Source organism: Apis cerana, linkage group LG12, assembly GCF_029169275.1.
Source record: "Apis cerana isolate GH-2021 linkage group LG12, AcerK_1.0, whole genome shotgun sequence".
NCBI lineage: Eukaryota > Metazoa > Arthropoda > Insecta > Hymenoptera > Apidae > Apis > Apis cerana.
In genome coordinates, this window is record NC_083863.1 from 3,812,341 (window position 1) to 3,830,141 (window position 17,801).

A 17,801-nucleotide genomic window follows, 5' to 3' on the forward strand; every position below is an offset into this window, starting at 1 on the left:
TTTTTATTTGATAATACTAATGATTAAGCTAACTTTTAAAGTAGAGAAGAGTAACATTACATGATTGCTATAGCGCCTACCAAAATACATTTCCGTATACATTTTCATTCGATACTAAATTATGATTTTTATAATTACGATATTAAATATTATAATTTTTGTCGTTATTATATTATAATAGCATTGAATTTATTATTATATATTATACAATGTCATAACAATGAAAATTTTGACATTTATTGCCACATGAAAACATACCTTAATGAGTGGTATATGTAGCAATGCGTCATGTTAATCTCTTTTTTATTAATTTTTTCCCTTACTACAAATGAAAATGTGATGTCATGTATTAAAAATTTTATCTAATAACCGTAGCTTATTCATATTATAGATTGTAGACAAATAATTTTATAAAAGGAATATTATTTGTAATTGCAGATGACGTTGATGATATTAGAGAGAGAATGGAAATAGAAGTAATGTAATGTCATTTTTTTAAAAGAAAGTTTTTACGATACGTTATTTAAGATCGGATTGTCAAGCGACTTATAGAATTTGATACTATATTTTAATTAAAAATAATAGAAAAATTAATTGAGAATTACTATTATATAAATATATATATATGTATGATAAATATACGAGAATATTGTCCATCAATGTAATAATTTTTTGTAATTTCGTATAAATATTTTGATGTTTTAAAAATATAATATGAAGAAATAAAATTAAAAAAAAGAAAACCTATATGAACTCAAATACATGTAATGTTTATTATGATAAAATAATTTTTGTTTATTTTTTTTAAATATTTTATTAACACATATATATTTTATCAAATCATATAAAATATATGTAAGGATTATTCCACATTAAATCGATAATTTTTTGATATCTTAAATTTCGTATAATTTAAAATATAATGTAATTCATGTTAAATTAGAGAACTTTAAATCATCATTTTGTTAGTTTTATATTTATTTAAAAATTATAGGTTTTTAAATTTTGCGATTTTTATAAATTTTTAACTCGAAAACTATTCATTATATTGAATTTATTTTTTTTTCATTTTAATAAGATGAAATAATATGTCATTGTTTTTAAAAATTTTTTTTAACATTATTGTTTAATTATTTTCTTTATGATTTGTCATTATGTGTCCTTCGGTTTTTATCTTTTCTCTTCGAGAAAGAAACTCTGAATACTTTGTAGAAAATAACAAATTAATCACAAGCAATAATGCTTTTTCAAATCAGTAATATATTCAATTTCTTTAAAGAAGAAAAAAATATTCAAAATACAAAAACAAATATATTGTTATTTTAAAAAAATTTTTTTAATTGAAATTAATACTTAATTGTTGATAAATAATAATTTAATAGTAATAATTTAAATAATAATTTAATAAATAAAATTTTAAAAATTTAAGAAAAAATCAGTCTAATTTTATGCGTTATTTTTAAATAAAATTGTAAAATTTAAACATAAATATAATAAAACATAAACCTCATCAAAACTTTAAATATTGATTCTTTAGCGATAATCAAAGAAATGAAATGTAATGCTGATTTAAATATTAATAAATATATTACTATTTTCTCCTTTAAATCAATAATTTTAATGGCTAAAGTTGTATTAATAATATATCTATTTTATCAAATCTATGTTATCAAAATTTTAATCTTCGTATAAAACATTCGTTATTAATGAATTTATAATATTATAATAATATATTCTAAAAAAACTTTAAAATAATAATTATTAAAAGAGAAAATAAACATATTTATTTTAGTGTATCTATAATAAAATATACTTATTACTTAAATATACTTATTACTTAAATACTTAAATACTTATATTTTTTAAAAAATAATAATTTGAAAATTATACTTATAATTAAATTATATATAAAAAGATTAAATATTTATTTTATTTGAGTTATTATTTATGAAATTTAAATTTTTCAAAATGAAAATAAAATTGCCAAAAAATCATTGAAGAGAGAGAATATAAAAATGAATCATAAGTAAGAATGAATTTATAATATTTATTTATATTTATAATAATATTATAAGCAGTCGAATAGATGACAGCAATCGTATTACTTTCTCCATTAACTTTTTCTAACAGATTTTTCCTCTTGACTACTTCTATTCAAAATATAATATATATGTCGGATTCTATAGACAACCGATTAATATTACATAATAAGATTTAATTGTATTATTAATTAATTATAATTGAAATTGATATAATTGTAAATAATGTTAAGTATGAAACATAAAAATATATGAAAAGATATAAAATATCTTGCATAATTTGAAATTTTTTGAAAAATTGAGAAAAGAAAAAGTGATCCATCAGAATAATTTCAATGGATTTTTAGATTTTTAAATATTATCGACTTTGAGAAATAATATCTTATGATGAACTTTCCTTTGGAATAATGTATCGTATTGTCATTCTATTACTTATTATAGAATCGTTATATGTAATAGAAATCCTTATTATTAAATTAAAACTAAATTAAAACGAACTGATATTATAATATATTTTTACATCTTTTAATAAACGATTTAATATTAATATCATTTAATAAATGATAAAAATTATACAATTTTGATATTAGAAATCCTTGGGATCAAAATTTATGCGAAATTGTGATATTTTATAATTAATTTTATATATTATTATAATTCTAATGATTTTATATATTTATAATTTATTTAATTAAAAGAACTTGTAAACAAATTTGAATACGATTACATTCTGTCAAATGACTATCGCTTGACTGATATTATTATTAAATATCAATAAAAATAATAATATAAATAATATAAATAATAAAATAATAATAAAATAATTGATATTGATTTTAGCATCTTCTGTTTATGAATAATAACCACGCCATAAAATCAAAATTTATTAAAATTTATAAAAGTCAAATTAAACAATATATATATATATATTTATATTCGGAAAACAATTTAATTAAACAATTCAGAACGAATTTGCATAATGATTTTTATTACATAACCCATATTGTTGAAGAAATAAAATTTACAGCAATATTTTACAAATTTATGATAGTAAAAATTGATTATTAAATAGAATATTATTAAAATTATTTTTTGGACATCATATTCTTGTAATTTTTTAAATAAATAAATATTCGCAAAAATTTTTCTATTCTAATAGTTTTTTAAATAAATAAGTAACTATTCAGAAAATCATAAAAAAATATTTATTTTAATCTTTTTTGAAAATCGTGTATTAATATTTATTAAATAAATTTAATAATATAAAAAACAAAATATTTTAAAGAACTTATTATAAGATTAAAATATTTATTATAATAATTATAGTTTAATTGTTATAAATTATAATTGTAATATTTTTAGACTATGTTTTTAGTTTACTTGAATTAAATGGCATTCTAAACAAAAAATCAATATTTAAACATATATTCAATATATATATTTATATATATAATAATAAATATATATTTTTGTATATACTATATATATTTGATATATATTACTTGATATATTTGATAATAACTGCTTATAATTTCATAAAAAAAACCATGGTCCTATTTATGTTATATGATCTTGGTTTTTTTGAAAAAAAAATTTTTTTTAATATTTTTTATTGTCAATTCTAGTATTTGATGTCATTAAATTATGGTTCAAAACACAAAAAAAATGTAGAAAAATAATTATATGCAACATTTTATATAATTGTCACATTTTTTTTTGTATTATATTGTATATGTAAATAAAATTTATTTATATTTTATAAAAAAAATTAATTTTTACTTTATTCTTATAATTTTAAATATTCAGAAATGTTGGAAATTATAATTTCAGAAAAAAAATGATTTATTTACAATTATTTACATTATTAAATATAAAATAAAATAATCTTGGTAAATAATATGTTATATATAAAATTAGAAAGATGAGAATTTGGAGAAATTAAATAGAATATTATAAATTCTATCTTTAATTATTTATTATGAATTTTATTTATTATTTTATTTATTATGAATAAATAAAAATTATGATGGATAAAAATTTAAAGTAACTGTTAAATTTTTTAATTCAGCAAGATATATTTTGAATATAATAGATTGTACTTAATGCATTATTTTTGGGCAATTCTTTATACATGTTTGTATTTATTAAATAACTTATTATTATTAATATATAATTTTACTAAAAATCATTCACAAACAAATATGTAATTTCATTTGTTTCACATAGCTACTTGTAATATATCTCTAATGAAGTATCCAACATTTTGAATTACTTTATTTTCTTACAAATAATATTACATTTTCTTTGTTATTTTTGCTTCAATTTGATTCATATATTTTTATATATCATATCTAAATTTAAAATAATAATGTCATACATAAAAATCATAATAAATTATAATAACTATATATATATATGTATATAATAAAATATAATAATTTGTTTCAAATATATAGATATTAAAATAATATGTATAAAAATGATTATAATTATTCCATAAAAATTTGATACAAAATATAAAATATAGCTAGAAACTTTATGTTTATTTTATGTATTATATTCTTATAAAAATGGAATTATGAAATTATGAAAATAAGTGAATTTCAATATAACAAAAAATATGATACGAAAACAAATATTACAAATATAATAAATCGTAATATATATATTTGTACAGAGATAAAAAGAAAATTTAAAAGGAATATGAATTAATTATTTACAAATAAATATTAGTCAAAAAGATCACATCATAAATCAAATAATGATGAGCAAAATAATAAAGCAATATTAGTCAGATTATAGTTTTGAACAATATATTTTCATCATTATACTTCTAATTTCATCAATATAACTTTTAATTATAACAAGGTTAAAAATGCTTCTTTTAATTTAATAATTCATTTTTTTTCTAAAGTTCAGTTTTATTATTGATTGTTTCAACAATTATTTCAATAATTATTTTATATCATTTATTTATATCGTTTACTATTGAATACAGATTAAAGATATGATATCCTATAGGTCATAGCAATTTACTGGCGAATATCTATGTAACAATCACTAGAATATAAAGTATTTTATCAAATTTATTTAAATATTATATTTTGTATCTTTTTATTCATTAAATAAGAAAATAATAGAAATCATTGTATTTTTTATTATTTATATACAACATATAGATACTCGTTTGTATTATTCATAGATAAATTTAATTCATTTGAAAAGTGGAAATCAACCTAATAATTTCTATGTATGTATATATATATATATATATATATCTGAATGATAAATATTGTACCAAACATTGTGTCACAGCTGATTGTGAAAGAAAAATGTAAACAAAAACATAAAATTCATCATTAAAAAAAAAATTTATATATCGAAAGGATTACTTATTTGTTTAATTTAATGTAACATCAAATGGCTGGCGAAAAAAGTATTCTTAGTTTACGATTTAATCAAGATCAAGGTAATTATTATTCTTAATGTTAATTTCTGAAATCTTTAACAATTAAAATAAATTTATTTTTAATTAAAATAAATTGCTTAATAAAATTTAATATTTTTTCGTTTGAAAATTAAAAATTTGAAAATTAAAAATATTTTTATTTTTATATCAGAAATATATATATCAAAAATAAAATAATATGAAATAAAAATCTATTTTATTATATTATTTATATTAATAGTTATATTATTATTTACATTATACATTATTTATTATTATGTATTAATATTTAATTATTGACTTTTAGTTTGATTATTAAAATTTTAAATAACAGTAGTTTTAATAATAATTTCTTATTATTATTATTTCTTAAATTATTTTTATTATTTGATAATGATTTTTTAATTTATATTCTTTTAGGATGTTTCACATGTTGTATGGAATCTGGTCTTAGAGTATATAATGTAGAACCATTAGTGGAAAAAGCTCATTTGGAAAATGATATAATGGGAAGTATAGCTATTGCAGAAATGCTTTGGAGAACAAACATCATTGCAATAGTAGGTGGTGGTACAAGACCAAAGTTTGCAGAAAATACAGTACTTATTTATGATGATTTATCTAAAAAATTTATAATGGAAGTTACATTTACCAGTCCTATTAAAGCTATACGATTACGTAGAGACAAGTAAGTTCATTAATGATATCAATTTCTATTTTAGTTAATATAATAGTCATAAATATTTCATTTATATAAGAATAATTTTACAAAACAGAATGATAGTAGCACTTCAACGAGAAATACATGTTTTCTCATTTCCTATGCCTACACGAAGATTATTGACTTTAGAAACCAGAGATAATCCAATGGGATTAATTGAAGTTGCTACATTAGCTACTGCACAAAAACAACTTCTTGCTTTCCCTGGCCATAAACAGGGTAGTGTACAATTAATTGATCTTGGTGCTACAGAAGCAGGAAGTTCTAGTGCTCCTGCAACTCTTGCAGCACATCAAGTATGTTTTATAAAATATGTTATACAAGATAAATAAAAATTTAAATAATGATAATTTTTATAAAGTTTACATAAAAACTTAAATAATTAAATAACTAAATAATGGATTACTATGATTTTATTTAGTATTTCTTTCTATATATAAACATTTTTTTTTATATATTATTATATATTATTATATGTTATTAGGGTGCATTAGCTTGTCTTGCAGTTAATAATAGTGGAACAATGATAGCAACTGCTTCTACTCAAGGTACATTAGTTAGAGTATGGGACAGTATACGTAGACACTTGTTAGTGGAATTGAGAAGAGGTGCTGATCCTGCAACACTTTATTGGTAAATATTATTATATATATATATATATATATATATATTATATACAATATTATAAATTAAATATTATCATATATTATATATATATATTTAATAAAAAAACGTAATATAAATAATTTTATTTAAATTATAATATTACTTAAATAATATTTAATAAACATAAATAATATAAATAAATATTATAAGTAAATTTATAACATATAATATAATATATAATATTATAAACAAATGAATTTTATATAAAAATATTTTATTTTTATTTTTACTGTTTTGAATTATAATTTTAAATTATAATATTTCAGCATTACATTTAGTAGAGATTCGGAATTCTTATGTGCTTCTAGTGATAAAGGAACAGTACACATATTTGCATTAAAAGACACACAATTAAATCGCAGATCGACGTATGTAAATATAGTACAAATTTTTATAAATTCTAATGATTAAAATTAATGATTGATTTATTCATAGTTTTTCAAAAATGGGGTTTTTGGGAAATTATGTCGAAAGTCAATGGGCATTGGCTACATTCACAGTACCACCAGAATGTGCTTGCGTATGTGCATTTGGAACAAGAAGTTCTGTCATAGGTATAAAAAAATATATATATTATTATATTAAAATTATTTATAATGTATTTAATTCTAATTTTTTATTTTATTTATTCTTTTGTAGCAATTTGTATGGATGGAACATTTCACAAATATGTTTTTACTGCCGATGGAAATTGTAACCGTGAAGCATTTGATGTCTTCCTAGATGTTTGTGATCATGATGACTTTTAATATGAATTGTATATTATATTTAGAACATGTTTTAGAATATCTGTAGGAAAGTTTCCAGTCATTTTAAATAAGAAACTTCTTGCAGCAATATCTGTACAGTATAATTAGGAAAATAATTATAAGAAGAGTACAAGTCACTACATTTATTGATTTCTCAATATAACATACTGAATGTTCTTCAGTCTATTTTATATACATCAACATTTTAGTAACATATGTTCAATACATAATAAAAATTAATTTTATATCTTTAACTTGTTTTTTCTTAATAAAAATTGTAGTTTTGCAAATATACATATTCTTATTTATATTTCTTTGCTATTTTTGTAAGTTTTACTATGGGATTGTGCCACTTGTTCTCGAATTCTTTCTGAAATTTTTATTTTACATATAAAAAATAAAAATATATTTTTATAATTAATAAGTAAAACATCATATACATACTATATGGCTCTGGATTAATCATAGGACTTATCATTGTAAAATAACAAAATATTCCTATAGTTCCTACAAATGTACCTACAAATGCTGCATATCTCCATCCTGTTAACCGCTAAAAAGTAAATGTGATTAAAATTTATTTTTCATTTTATACTTACAAATCATAATTTATATTACGAATTTTATTTACGATAAGAATAAAATGTTATAATTATATTTATTATTTTTATATTGTATAAAAAATAACCAAAAAATATAATGTTATTAGATTATACTCAATTTAAACAAATTATATCTTATTTTTTATAGTATTATTTTCTAACAGAAAAGGCAAAATTGAAATATTCAATTTGAAATTTTTTCAAAAGAAATTTAATGATAAATACCATTATTTTTTTTTACAATAGCTTCAAATTATAATACATTAATACGCCACTAGATGGCTAGATTAAGAATTCCTTTCTCACTAGTGGTCAAAAATTTATTAATTCCTTTATATAGGAGAAATAAAAAATTTAAGATTGTACTTGCTTCGGCAGTACATATACTAAAATTGGAACGATACAGAGAAGATTAGCATGGCCCCTGCGCAAGGATGACACGCAAAATCGTGAAGCGTTCCACATTTTTTATTATATTTTATTATGTAAAAAATATAATTTAATATTTAAATGTTCAAATGAAATATAAATCTATTTTCATATAACTTAAAAGAATTATAAATTATTAAAAAAAAATAAATAAAATATTTGTAAATTTTTAATATATAATTTAATTATTTAGATTACCTATAATTTTTTAAGTAGAAATAAGTAAAGAAGATAAACATAAATTTTTTATTAAAGAAATAAAAGTTTTTAGTATATTAATATACTATTTAATTTTTGTTATGTATTTAATTTTTTAATACAAATTACTTTTTTTTATATTTTCAATTTATTTAATTTTTATTTATTTATCTTTTGTTATTTATTTTTATATTTAATATATTTTATTACTTAATATTATTACAATATTATTTACATATTATTAACATATTAAATAAAAATTTATTTAATTATTTTTTTAAATTTATTTTATGTATATTTAAATATTTCAAATGTGAATAAGAAAAATTTCATTTTGTATATATGTTTTTAGTATATATATTTTTTATATAATATATTTGTACGAAGTAGATAGAAAATTTAAGACCCGATCTAAAAATTAAAACAAATATATGGATCTATATATAAAATCATCAATTTTTTTAAACATAAAGAATTTAATTTTAATATTAGATGAAATATATAAAAATAAAGAAATCATGTCTCAAATCGTGATTGATTGTTTTATCTAATGCAAAAATAAATTGTTTATAACTTGAAAAATAAATTTCATTGGATATATTTTTGGATATTGCATATCAAAAATTTATGTCTGCGTTTGTTTTAATTTCTAGAATCATATTTTAAAATTTTTACTTATTTCGTATTCGAAATTTTTTATATAATAATATAAATAAATATTATATTGATAGCTATTTCATCACTCATTGAATTATGTTAAAAAAAAGAATTCATTAAACAAAAAAAATCCGCTCATATATTATGATTTCATTGTAATCAATTTAATTTTATGTAATATTTAATATATAACAATAAAAGAAATCTTATAGCAAAAAGAAAAAATATTAATAAAATATTTATAAGTTATATTAAACAGTAATTTAAAAACTAATTCAAATACATATGTAGTCTATCTTTTAAATACCGGTTATATCATACGTAAATGATTTATAAGTTAAAATATAATACAAAATGAAGATACAATGGTTATCAAATTTTATATTAGCCGGTACTATTAGATTTTTATTAATGAATTCTGAATATCAAAAAATCATTAGTGATCGTGTGGAAGTTTCTACTGCATTGAATTCTTGGAAGAGAGGTTAGAATAAATGTCAAATATATTTAATATTAAGATTAAAAGAATTTTTATTGTGTTTATTATTTTTATTACAAATTATAAACATTATTTATATATATATGTGTGTATATTCATATTATATTATATATGTATATTTATGATAACAATTATTATTATTTTTTTAATTAATTTTTAGTAACTGAAGGAGTCTATTTATATAACTTTGGCATTGATCCTTATACAGGAGATTTATTTCATGAAACACCTATTGGATTATATGTTTTTAATTTCATACAACAACATTTACCACAGTCAATATTATTTTGTTTATTTGTGTTCACTGATTTATTAACAGCATTATTTCTTGGACTTACAGCAAAACAATATGCGACTGAATTGGTTAGTTAAATTTCAATATTATCAAATATTTAAAATATGATTTTTATTTTATTGGAATTATATTTTAATTCTAGGTTTTTAAAAAAAAGGAAAAAGAAAAATTATGTAATGAAAAGATAGAAAGCCATAATAATGCTTCAATAATATATACTTCAATAATGTATGTCTCAGCAGGATATTTATTTAATCCATACATAATACTTAATTGTGTAGGGCATACAACAACAGTATTTACAAATTTATTATATTCCGTAGCATTAATTTCAATGATAAAATCTTCTATATTTTGGACTTGTTTATCAATTTCTTTATTAACATTACAAGGATTTTATCCTATTTCACTCATAGTACCAGCAATTATTTATATTGCTCGTTCTGATAGTATAAAACAAAAAAGAAATATTCTTAATTTTATTATAGTATTTATAAGCATATTAATTGGTCTATTTTATATTTCCTATTATATCATGGGAAATTGGTCATTTATTTGGAATACATTTGGCTTTATTTTAACAGTTCCTGATTTACGTCCAAATATTGGACTGTATTGGTACTTTTTTACAGAAGTATTTGAGCACTTTAGATGGCTTTTTATTGCTTCTTTTCAAATAAATGTTAGTTTACTATATATAGTACCATTAGCATTGAGGTTACGACATGATCCAATGTTACTAGCATTTTCTTATTTAGCAGTTATTGCTATATTTAAATCATACCCTTGTATAGGAGATGTTGGATTTTATATGTCACTTTTACCACTTTGGAAACATTTATTTCAATGTAAGTATATTTCTTATTTAAATATAAAATATTACAATATTTGTAAAAATGATTTTTTTTTACAGATACACAACAAGGATTTATTGTAGGTTGTTTTATGCTATTTTGTACAATTTTTGCACCTACTGTTTGGTATCAATGGATTTATTCCAGATCAGCTAATGCAAACTTTTACTTTGGAGTTACATTAGCATTTGCTATAGCACAAATTTTTTTAGTAACAGATATTCTTTTCGCAAGTGTAAAACATGAATTTGCTGTGCGTCATGGTATTAATAAGGACATTAATGGAAGTAATACAAAGCTTCTTTTAGAATAAAATTGTATTTTAAAAAATTTGATATTAAAATTATTAATTGAAGTTTTAAATTTTATAAATATGGTTTTCAACTTGTTAATGAAATCATTTTTAAATAAGAAACTCTTTTTATCATAGAAATATAAATGAATTAATTTTAGTCCCATAGATTTTGTATTGTCAATATAAATATATGTCTTAAAGATATGTAACATAATAATAATGAATATAATCATTAAATAATTAATTATATTTAAAGATATTTATAAATGAAGTAATAAGTTAATTTGTTTTCATCAGATTACAGATTAAATATTCATAAATTATTAGATTTTAAAAAAAATTTAATGTTTAATAACAAATAATAATAATTTAAAAAAAATAAAAATTTATTTATTTATTTTTATTTTAATTTGAATATTTTAATTATTTGTATTAAAGATATAAGCAATTAGGCCTGAATCTACTAATTAACTTCCTCTTTATTTTAATAAATTTAAAATATATTGTAAAGATTGTTATTTTAAACAAGTTTTTCCTTTATGCATTTTAAAAATAATAAAGATTGATTTTAATTTTCAAATTAATTTTCAAATTTCGCAAAAAACTTTTGGAACTATATTGAATTCTGTCTACACATATATCTACATTCGTAAAATATGCGATCATCACTTCTCAACTTTTTGTATAAACATGGTATAAAGAATGAACAAATATTATCATATTTAGTATCTATTCATGACCAGCTTAAACATTCGAATGATTTATGGATAATCAAAAATAAAATATAAAATAATTATTGAAAAATCGAATTTATTGAATGATCCAAATTAATTTTCTTATTATATATATGTATATAAATCATAAAAGAAATTTTGAAAAAGACTTGTTCAAATATATCCATAAAGAAGTAGATTTTTGACAAATTTACTCATTATATATACATACAATTGTTAGTTGCTAAGTTGTAGTAAAACTGATACATATATAATCATGAATAAAGATTTATTATTGTGTTTATTAAGAATTCAATAATTAAATTATTTGATTATATCATTTTTCGTTGTTTTTTGTAAAAATTAAACTCGATCGCTTTGGATTCATTAAATTCATTAAAATCGTATAATAAAAAATTATTTGCATAGAAGAAAATTTAACCACCAGATTGATTTAATATTTAAATAATTTATTTATGTAATATAAAATGAAATATAAAAATATAAATAAAAAAAGGATAATTATTCGAAATAGAGGATCTTCATTGATTTTGATTTTTGAATATGTTAGAAGATTTTAAAGAACTTTTTTCTTTGCATATTATCATTTAATCTTGGTTTTCAAGATAATAATAGATTAATAGATAATAAGAGATTTTATGATATTTATTTTTTTCTTAATTACTTTATAAAAATTCGATTTTTAAATATTTTAAGAAAATTATATAAATTCTTATATTATGATTACTTTTCAAAAGTAGTATATTATATTATTAATATTATAATAATTATTAATATATAATTAATTAATATAATTAATATTTTATTAATATATAATTAATATTAAAATTAATATTAATACATATTATTATTAATGTTATATTATTAATATTTGAAAATAATCTATAATTCATTTTTTTCATTATATATTTTATTATACTTCTAGATGAGTTCCGATTTTGTTTAGTATCATTACATTTGATAAAATTTATAATGCAATAAAAATTTTGAATTTTTATAGTTTTTAAATTTTATAGCTAATTTAAATAGAAATATATTTGAAAATTACATTTTGCATTTACTTATAAGATAGGTAAGAAACTCTTAAAAAATTGTTTAAATTAGGTTTATATATTATATTTTTTTTATTTTATTTTAATAGTTTTTACATTTTTAATAATTTAATTTATATTTAATGTATAAATTAATGTATAAATTAAATTGTATAATAAATTAATAAATTGTATAATAAATTGTATAATAAATTAATATACTAGAAATAATTTCATGAATTATTTTATATTTTCTAATGAAAATTAATTAATATTGTAAATATAATTAATCTACCTATGAATTGTTTTGTATTCTATTGTAAATTGCATTGCATCGGTTGGTTTTTGAAGAAATTAAATGTTTAATATTTTATTAATTTTATTATAATTAGAATTAGATAAGTATTATATCTATATGTATATGGTTTTCTTCGTTTCTATTATATGTATATAATATATACATATTTACATATAAATATTTTTTATTATATATTCATATTATATATAAAATATTTTCAATATTTTTTTTCGCTAAAATTTAATTGAAAAATGAAAGTTTATTTTAAAAAATTATTTTTTTTCAATCACAGATGTAAACATTATACAGTTATAAATTATAAAAATTATTACGAAAATGTTTATTTTATTGTTCGATCTCCACAACATTTGACAAATAGCATAATTTCTTATACTTTAATTTGAAATGAATTTTATTTTTTGAATATCTAGATAAAGTTAATTAAAGAATTGAAAATTCAATCTTTGATATTTCATTTATCAATTTTAAATAAATTTTAAAAATAGAAAATAAAATTTAAAAATTAAACGAATTTTTTAATAGTTTTGTTCGGTTTTTCGGTGCAAATATTCTGTTATGTATCATACTCTATTCTTTACTTTTATCTTCAATTGTTTTTAATTTAATGAATAAGTCTTAACCGATATTATTGTATATCAATTTTTGTGTTTATTTTGACTCTATTTGATTCTTCGAAGATATTTCATGAATATATTAATAGCTTGTATATATTTAGACATCATTGAATGATCAATTTGAAGCCAACAAAATAAAGTTGATATATATATATAGAAATTTTTTATTTATTAAGTTATAAATAATTTAAGTTAAATGTAAATTCAATAAAGCAGAGAGAAATCATGATAGCGCGTATTGAGATTTGCATTTAAAAAACAAAAAAAAAATATAATAATTAGAATTCTACATTTACATTTTATTTTTCTATTTTATTATAGTTAATATATATATTTGAAGTTATATTATTAAAAAATCAAATTGTTATTTTAACAATTATTTAGAAAAAACTTTCTCTTCGATTTTGATGATTTTTGAATATGTTGTAGAAAACAAGATTTTAATCTTGAATAATAAATAATAATAGAAATTATTTACATATATCATAATTGGGATGGAAGTAATATGGTACAATTGTTACTTTATAGATATTAATAAAATATTAATATCTAAAAATTTTATTGCAAACATCAATAAATTTTATTTTAACAGCATTTTTTGAAATAAAAGTTAAGAAATGTTAATTTACAATTTGTTATCAGAAATAAAATAAAATGTTATAAAATAATGTTATAAAATTTTTGAATATTTAGAGGAAGGCAAAAATATGTGAATAAATCTAAAATTTTAATTTCTAATTTTTATTAATTTGTGAGATACTAATAAAATTTTTGGTAAAATTCTGCCTATAAAAACATAACTATCTTCACAATAGCATTTTTTCTCCAACCATCATAAATCAGTTATCATAATGCCGATAATGATTATCATTTTAATTATTCTTTTTTAATTTCACTGATTGAAAAATATTAGATTTTATACTTGTTTGTTATGCAATAGAAATTTAGGATTATGAGTATACAGTCATATAGAAAAATACAGTGGATTCCGATTATTTGAGAAAAAAAACTAAGGCTTCTTGATCTATGAAGCAGTTATCCCAATTATACAAAATATATATTATATATTTCTATAGAATAAAGTCTTTTATTTTCCAATCCAATAATAATTTTTTCAGTTTTAGATTTTTTCATATCGATTCTTATGTAATATTTTATTATATTATTTAATTCAAAAAATATTAAAAGAAAACAATTTTTTAAAATTATTTTAAAAAATTCTGCCTATAAAAACATAACTATCTTTGCAGTAGCATTTTTTGTAATTTTAAAATTACAATACCATAAGTATATTTTTTTCAATTTTATGAAGATTATAAAAAGTTATAGCAAGCAGAAATAAAAGAGGAATGCGAAATATTAATATCAAAAGATGATAATACAAAGGAATGCATTATTTCTAATTAGGGGGAATAAGAAGGATGGAATAGTTTATTATTATATAATATTATTATTAAAATTATAATATTATTATTAATATTAAAATTATTATATAATAAAATATAATTATTATATATATTATTATATAATCTTTATTTCTATGTATGATATGTATGTATGTATAATAATACAATAAACATTAGCAATTTGTGATCATTTATAATATTGTTAAGTTTCAAGTTTCTATAATCAGGGATGAATTTAAAATATGTTATAAAAGGCTTCATTTTGAACAATTTTTTTTTTACACATAATCGGTGAATTTTGTTCATAAATGTGTTTTTATAATAATATATGCTACATACATATAATATACATATAATGTATAACAATAATAATTGTTATAAAGTACAAATAATTGTAAATGTATTGAAAACTTTTTCTTTATATTTATCTTCATTTATATATATATGTTTTTTTATTATAATTTTAGTTTATGAGATCGATTATTTCTTTTTTAATAATTTAAATTTTATAATGTTTTCTTCATAAAAAAAAATTCGCAATAGATATTTAATTTATTTTGAATAAAAATAAATATGAAAAAAATAAAGCCAATTTACTCCTATAAGAAAAATTATCAACAAATATTCAATTTGTAATAAAAATAAAAATTAATGAAAATAAATATCAATTCATAAATATTAAATTCTAATTGAAAAGATCATAAATTATGTAAAAAAGAAAATAGAAATAAATAAAAATTAAGAGCGATCTATAGTTATATTTTTTATATAATTAAATATTAAGATCGATGAGAAAAAAATTAAGCGACAAATTGATCAACGAAATTTCATAATGAAATAATAATTTAATGTTTCATTAATAAAATTAATTGTTAATAATATTAAATAATTTTACCAATTATTCAAAATATTATAAAAAAAATTCTATTTAATAAAGAATTTTTAAATTCCAATGATAAACATAAGAAATTATGTTTAATAAAAAAAGAATCAATAAAATATTAAAGATAAATTCAAATTAAAATTTAACAAGACGAATTTATTAAATGGTATTTTATTTTTTCATTATAAAGAAAAAAATAATACCCGCGACAAATTTTGAATGAATATGTGAATTTTTATATGAAATAAGCAAAAAATATGCAAGAAATATTTAAAAATATTAATAAAATATTAAACTTATATTTAATGTTTAATGTCATTTAAATTCAAATATAGAAAGATTTTATTCAATTATTAATTAAATAAAAGTTGAAGATAAAAATAAATTGAAATTAGAAACAAATACTACAATATGTATTAAAGAAAGAAAAATTAAAAAATAAAATTAAATTTTAAGAAAAATTAAAATTGCATAGTATAACATATTTTAAATGAAATATTGTATTTATTTAATTTTAATTATTTAAAAAAAAATCTATTCCAGCAGACCTGACATTTTATCTGATAAAAATAACAATGAGTAAAATGATAATATAAAATAATGAGCTAAACAGAAATATCAGAAAAATACAAATATTAATATAAGAAATTTATTAATGTAATATTATAATATTAATATTATTTATTTTATGTATTATACATAACATATACATTATACATAAAACATAAAAAATATAATGTTTTATATAATATTCTATCTTTTCAAGAACCATCAAACTATGTTATTATTATTATTATTTTGATTAATACAAATTTCTTTCGTAAAATTAATTTTATATTAAATTAATATTTTTAGATTCAATAAACTTTATTAAAAAGTATTACTGATTTTAATGATCTGAGAAATGTTCGAGAAATTAATTCTATATATAAGACAATATCATAGCATTTTTTTATGAAAAATTACCATAAATTCTAAAAAAAATATTTTAATATTATTTTGTGATAACTTGAAAAAAATTTGATGTTACTTAAATAATAATACAAGAAATATTGAGTATATTATAGTAATATTTCTAATCAGAACAAAGAAAATTGGTAAAGTATATACTTTATAAATATATCAGTTATATCAAAGGTTGGTATTAAAAGTACTAAAAGAAACAATTACAAGGAAAAGAAATTTCGAAGAGAATTATTAAATAATCAGTTTGAATAATATTAAATAAAATAAATTTCTAATTAATAAAAAGAAAAAGAAACATACATAATTTCAAAAAATCAATAAGAAATTAAAGATTATTTATTTTTTTTGGCATAAAATTTAAGTTATATATATTTAATAATAGAAAGAGGTAATTTT

The 17,801-nt window shown here is 17.5% G+C and overlaps 2 protein-coding genes, 1 long non-coding RNA gene and 2 other non-coding genes across 8 annotated transcripts; 4 read left to right on the plus strand and 1 right to left on the minus strand.

Moving 5' to 3' along the window:
* LOC133667103 (uncharacterized) lies at window positions 1-759 on the plus strand. The gene is made up of 2 exons (XR_009832259.1): window positions 1-346; window positions 439-759. It is a non-coding gene; the product is annotated as an uncharacterized LOC133667103 (long non-coding RNA).
* A 4,533-nt stretch (window positions 760-5,292) lies between these two features.
* LOC107995492 (WD repeat domain phosphoinositide-interacting protein 4-like) lies at window positions 5,293-7,915 on the plus strand. 4 transcript variants are annotated; one of them, XM_062083397.1, is made up of 7 exons: window positions 5,293-5,508; window positions 5,908-6,175; window positions 6,264-6,504; window positions 6,693-6,841; window positions 7,141-7,242; window positions 7,310-7,428; window positions 7,514-7,915. In XM_062083397.1, exons 1-7 carry the CDS (start codon window positions 5,460-5,462, stop codon window positions 7,621-7,623), a joined length of 1,038 nt encoding a protein of 345 aa, XP_061939381.1. In that variant the 5' UTR covers window positions 5,293-5,459; the 3' UTR covers window positions 7,624-7,915. The 4 variants fall into 4 exon arrangements, with proteins under 4 accessions (XP_061939381.1, XP_061939382.1, XP_061939380.1 ...); XM_062083396.1 differs by having other exon boundaries at window positions 5,309-5,508; window positions 6,246-6,504; XM_062083398.1 differs by lacking the exon at window positions 7,141-7,242 and having other exon boundaries at window positions 5,307-5,508; window positions 6,246-6,504.
* A 152-nt stretch (window positions 7,916-8,067) lies between these two features.
* LOC107995491 (uncharacterized) lies at window positions 8,068-8,444 on the minus strand. Its single transcript, XR_009832260.1, has 2 exons — window positions 8,255-8,444; window positions 8,068-8,176 (listed from the first exon to the last, which is right to left on the minus strand). It is a non-coding gene; the product is annotated as an uncharacterized LOC107995491 (transcript).
* Window positions 8,445-8,587: 143 nt separating this feature from the next.
* Window positions 8,588-8,694, plus strand: LOC114577229 (U6 spliceosomal RNA). The gene has a single exon (XR_003697105.1). It is a non-coding gene; the product is annotated as a U6 spliceosomal RNA (small nuclear RNA).
* Window positions 8,695-9,142: 448 nt separating this feature from the next.
* LOC107995496 (phosphatidylinositol glycan anchor biosynthesis class U protein) lies at window positions 9,143-11,684 on the plus strand. The gene is made up of 4 exons (XM_017053046.2): window positions 9,143-9,993; window positions 10,169-10,371; window positions 10,446-11,151; window positions 11,217-11,684. Exons 1-4 carry the CDS (start codon window positions 9,864-9,866, stop codon window positions 11,468-11,470), a joined length of 1,293 nt encoding a protein of 430 aa, XP_016908535.1. The 5' UTR covers window positions 9,143-9,863; the 3' UTR covers window positions 11,471-11,684.
* Window positions 11,685-17,801: the final 6,117 nt, after the last annotated feature.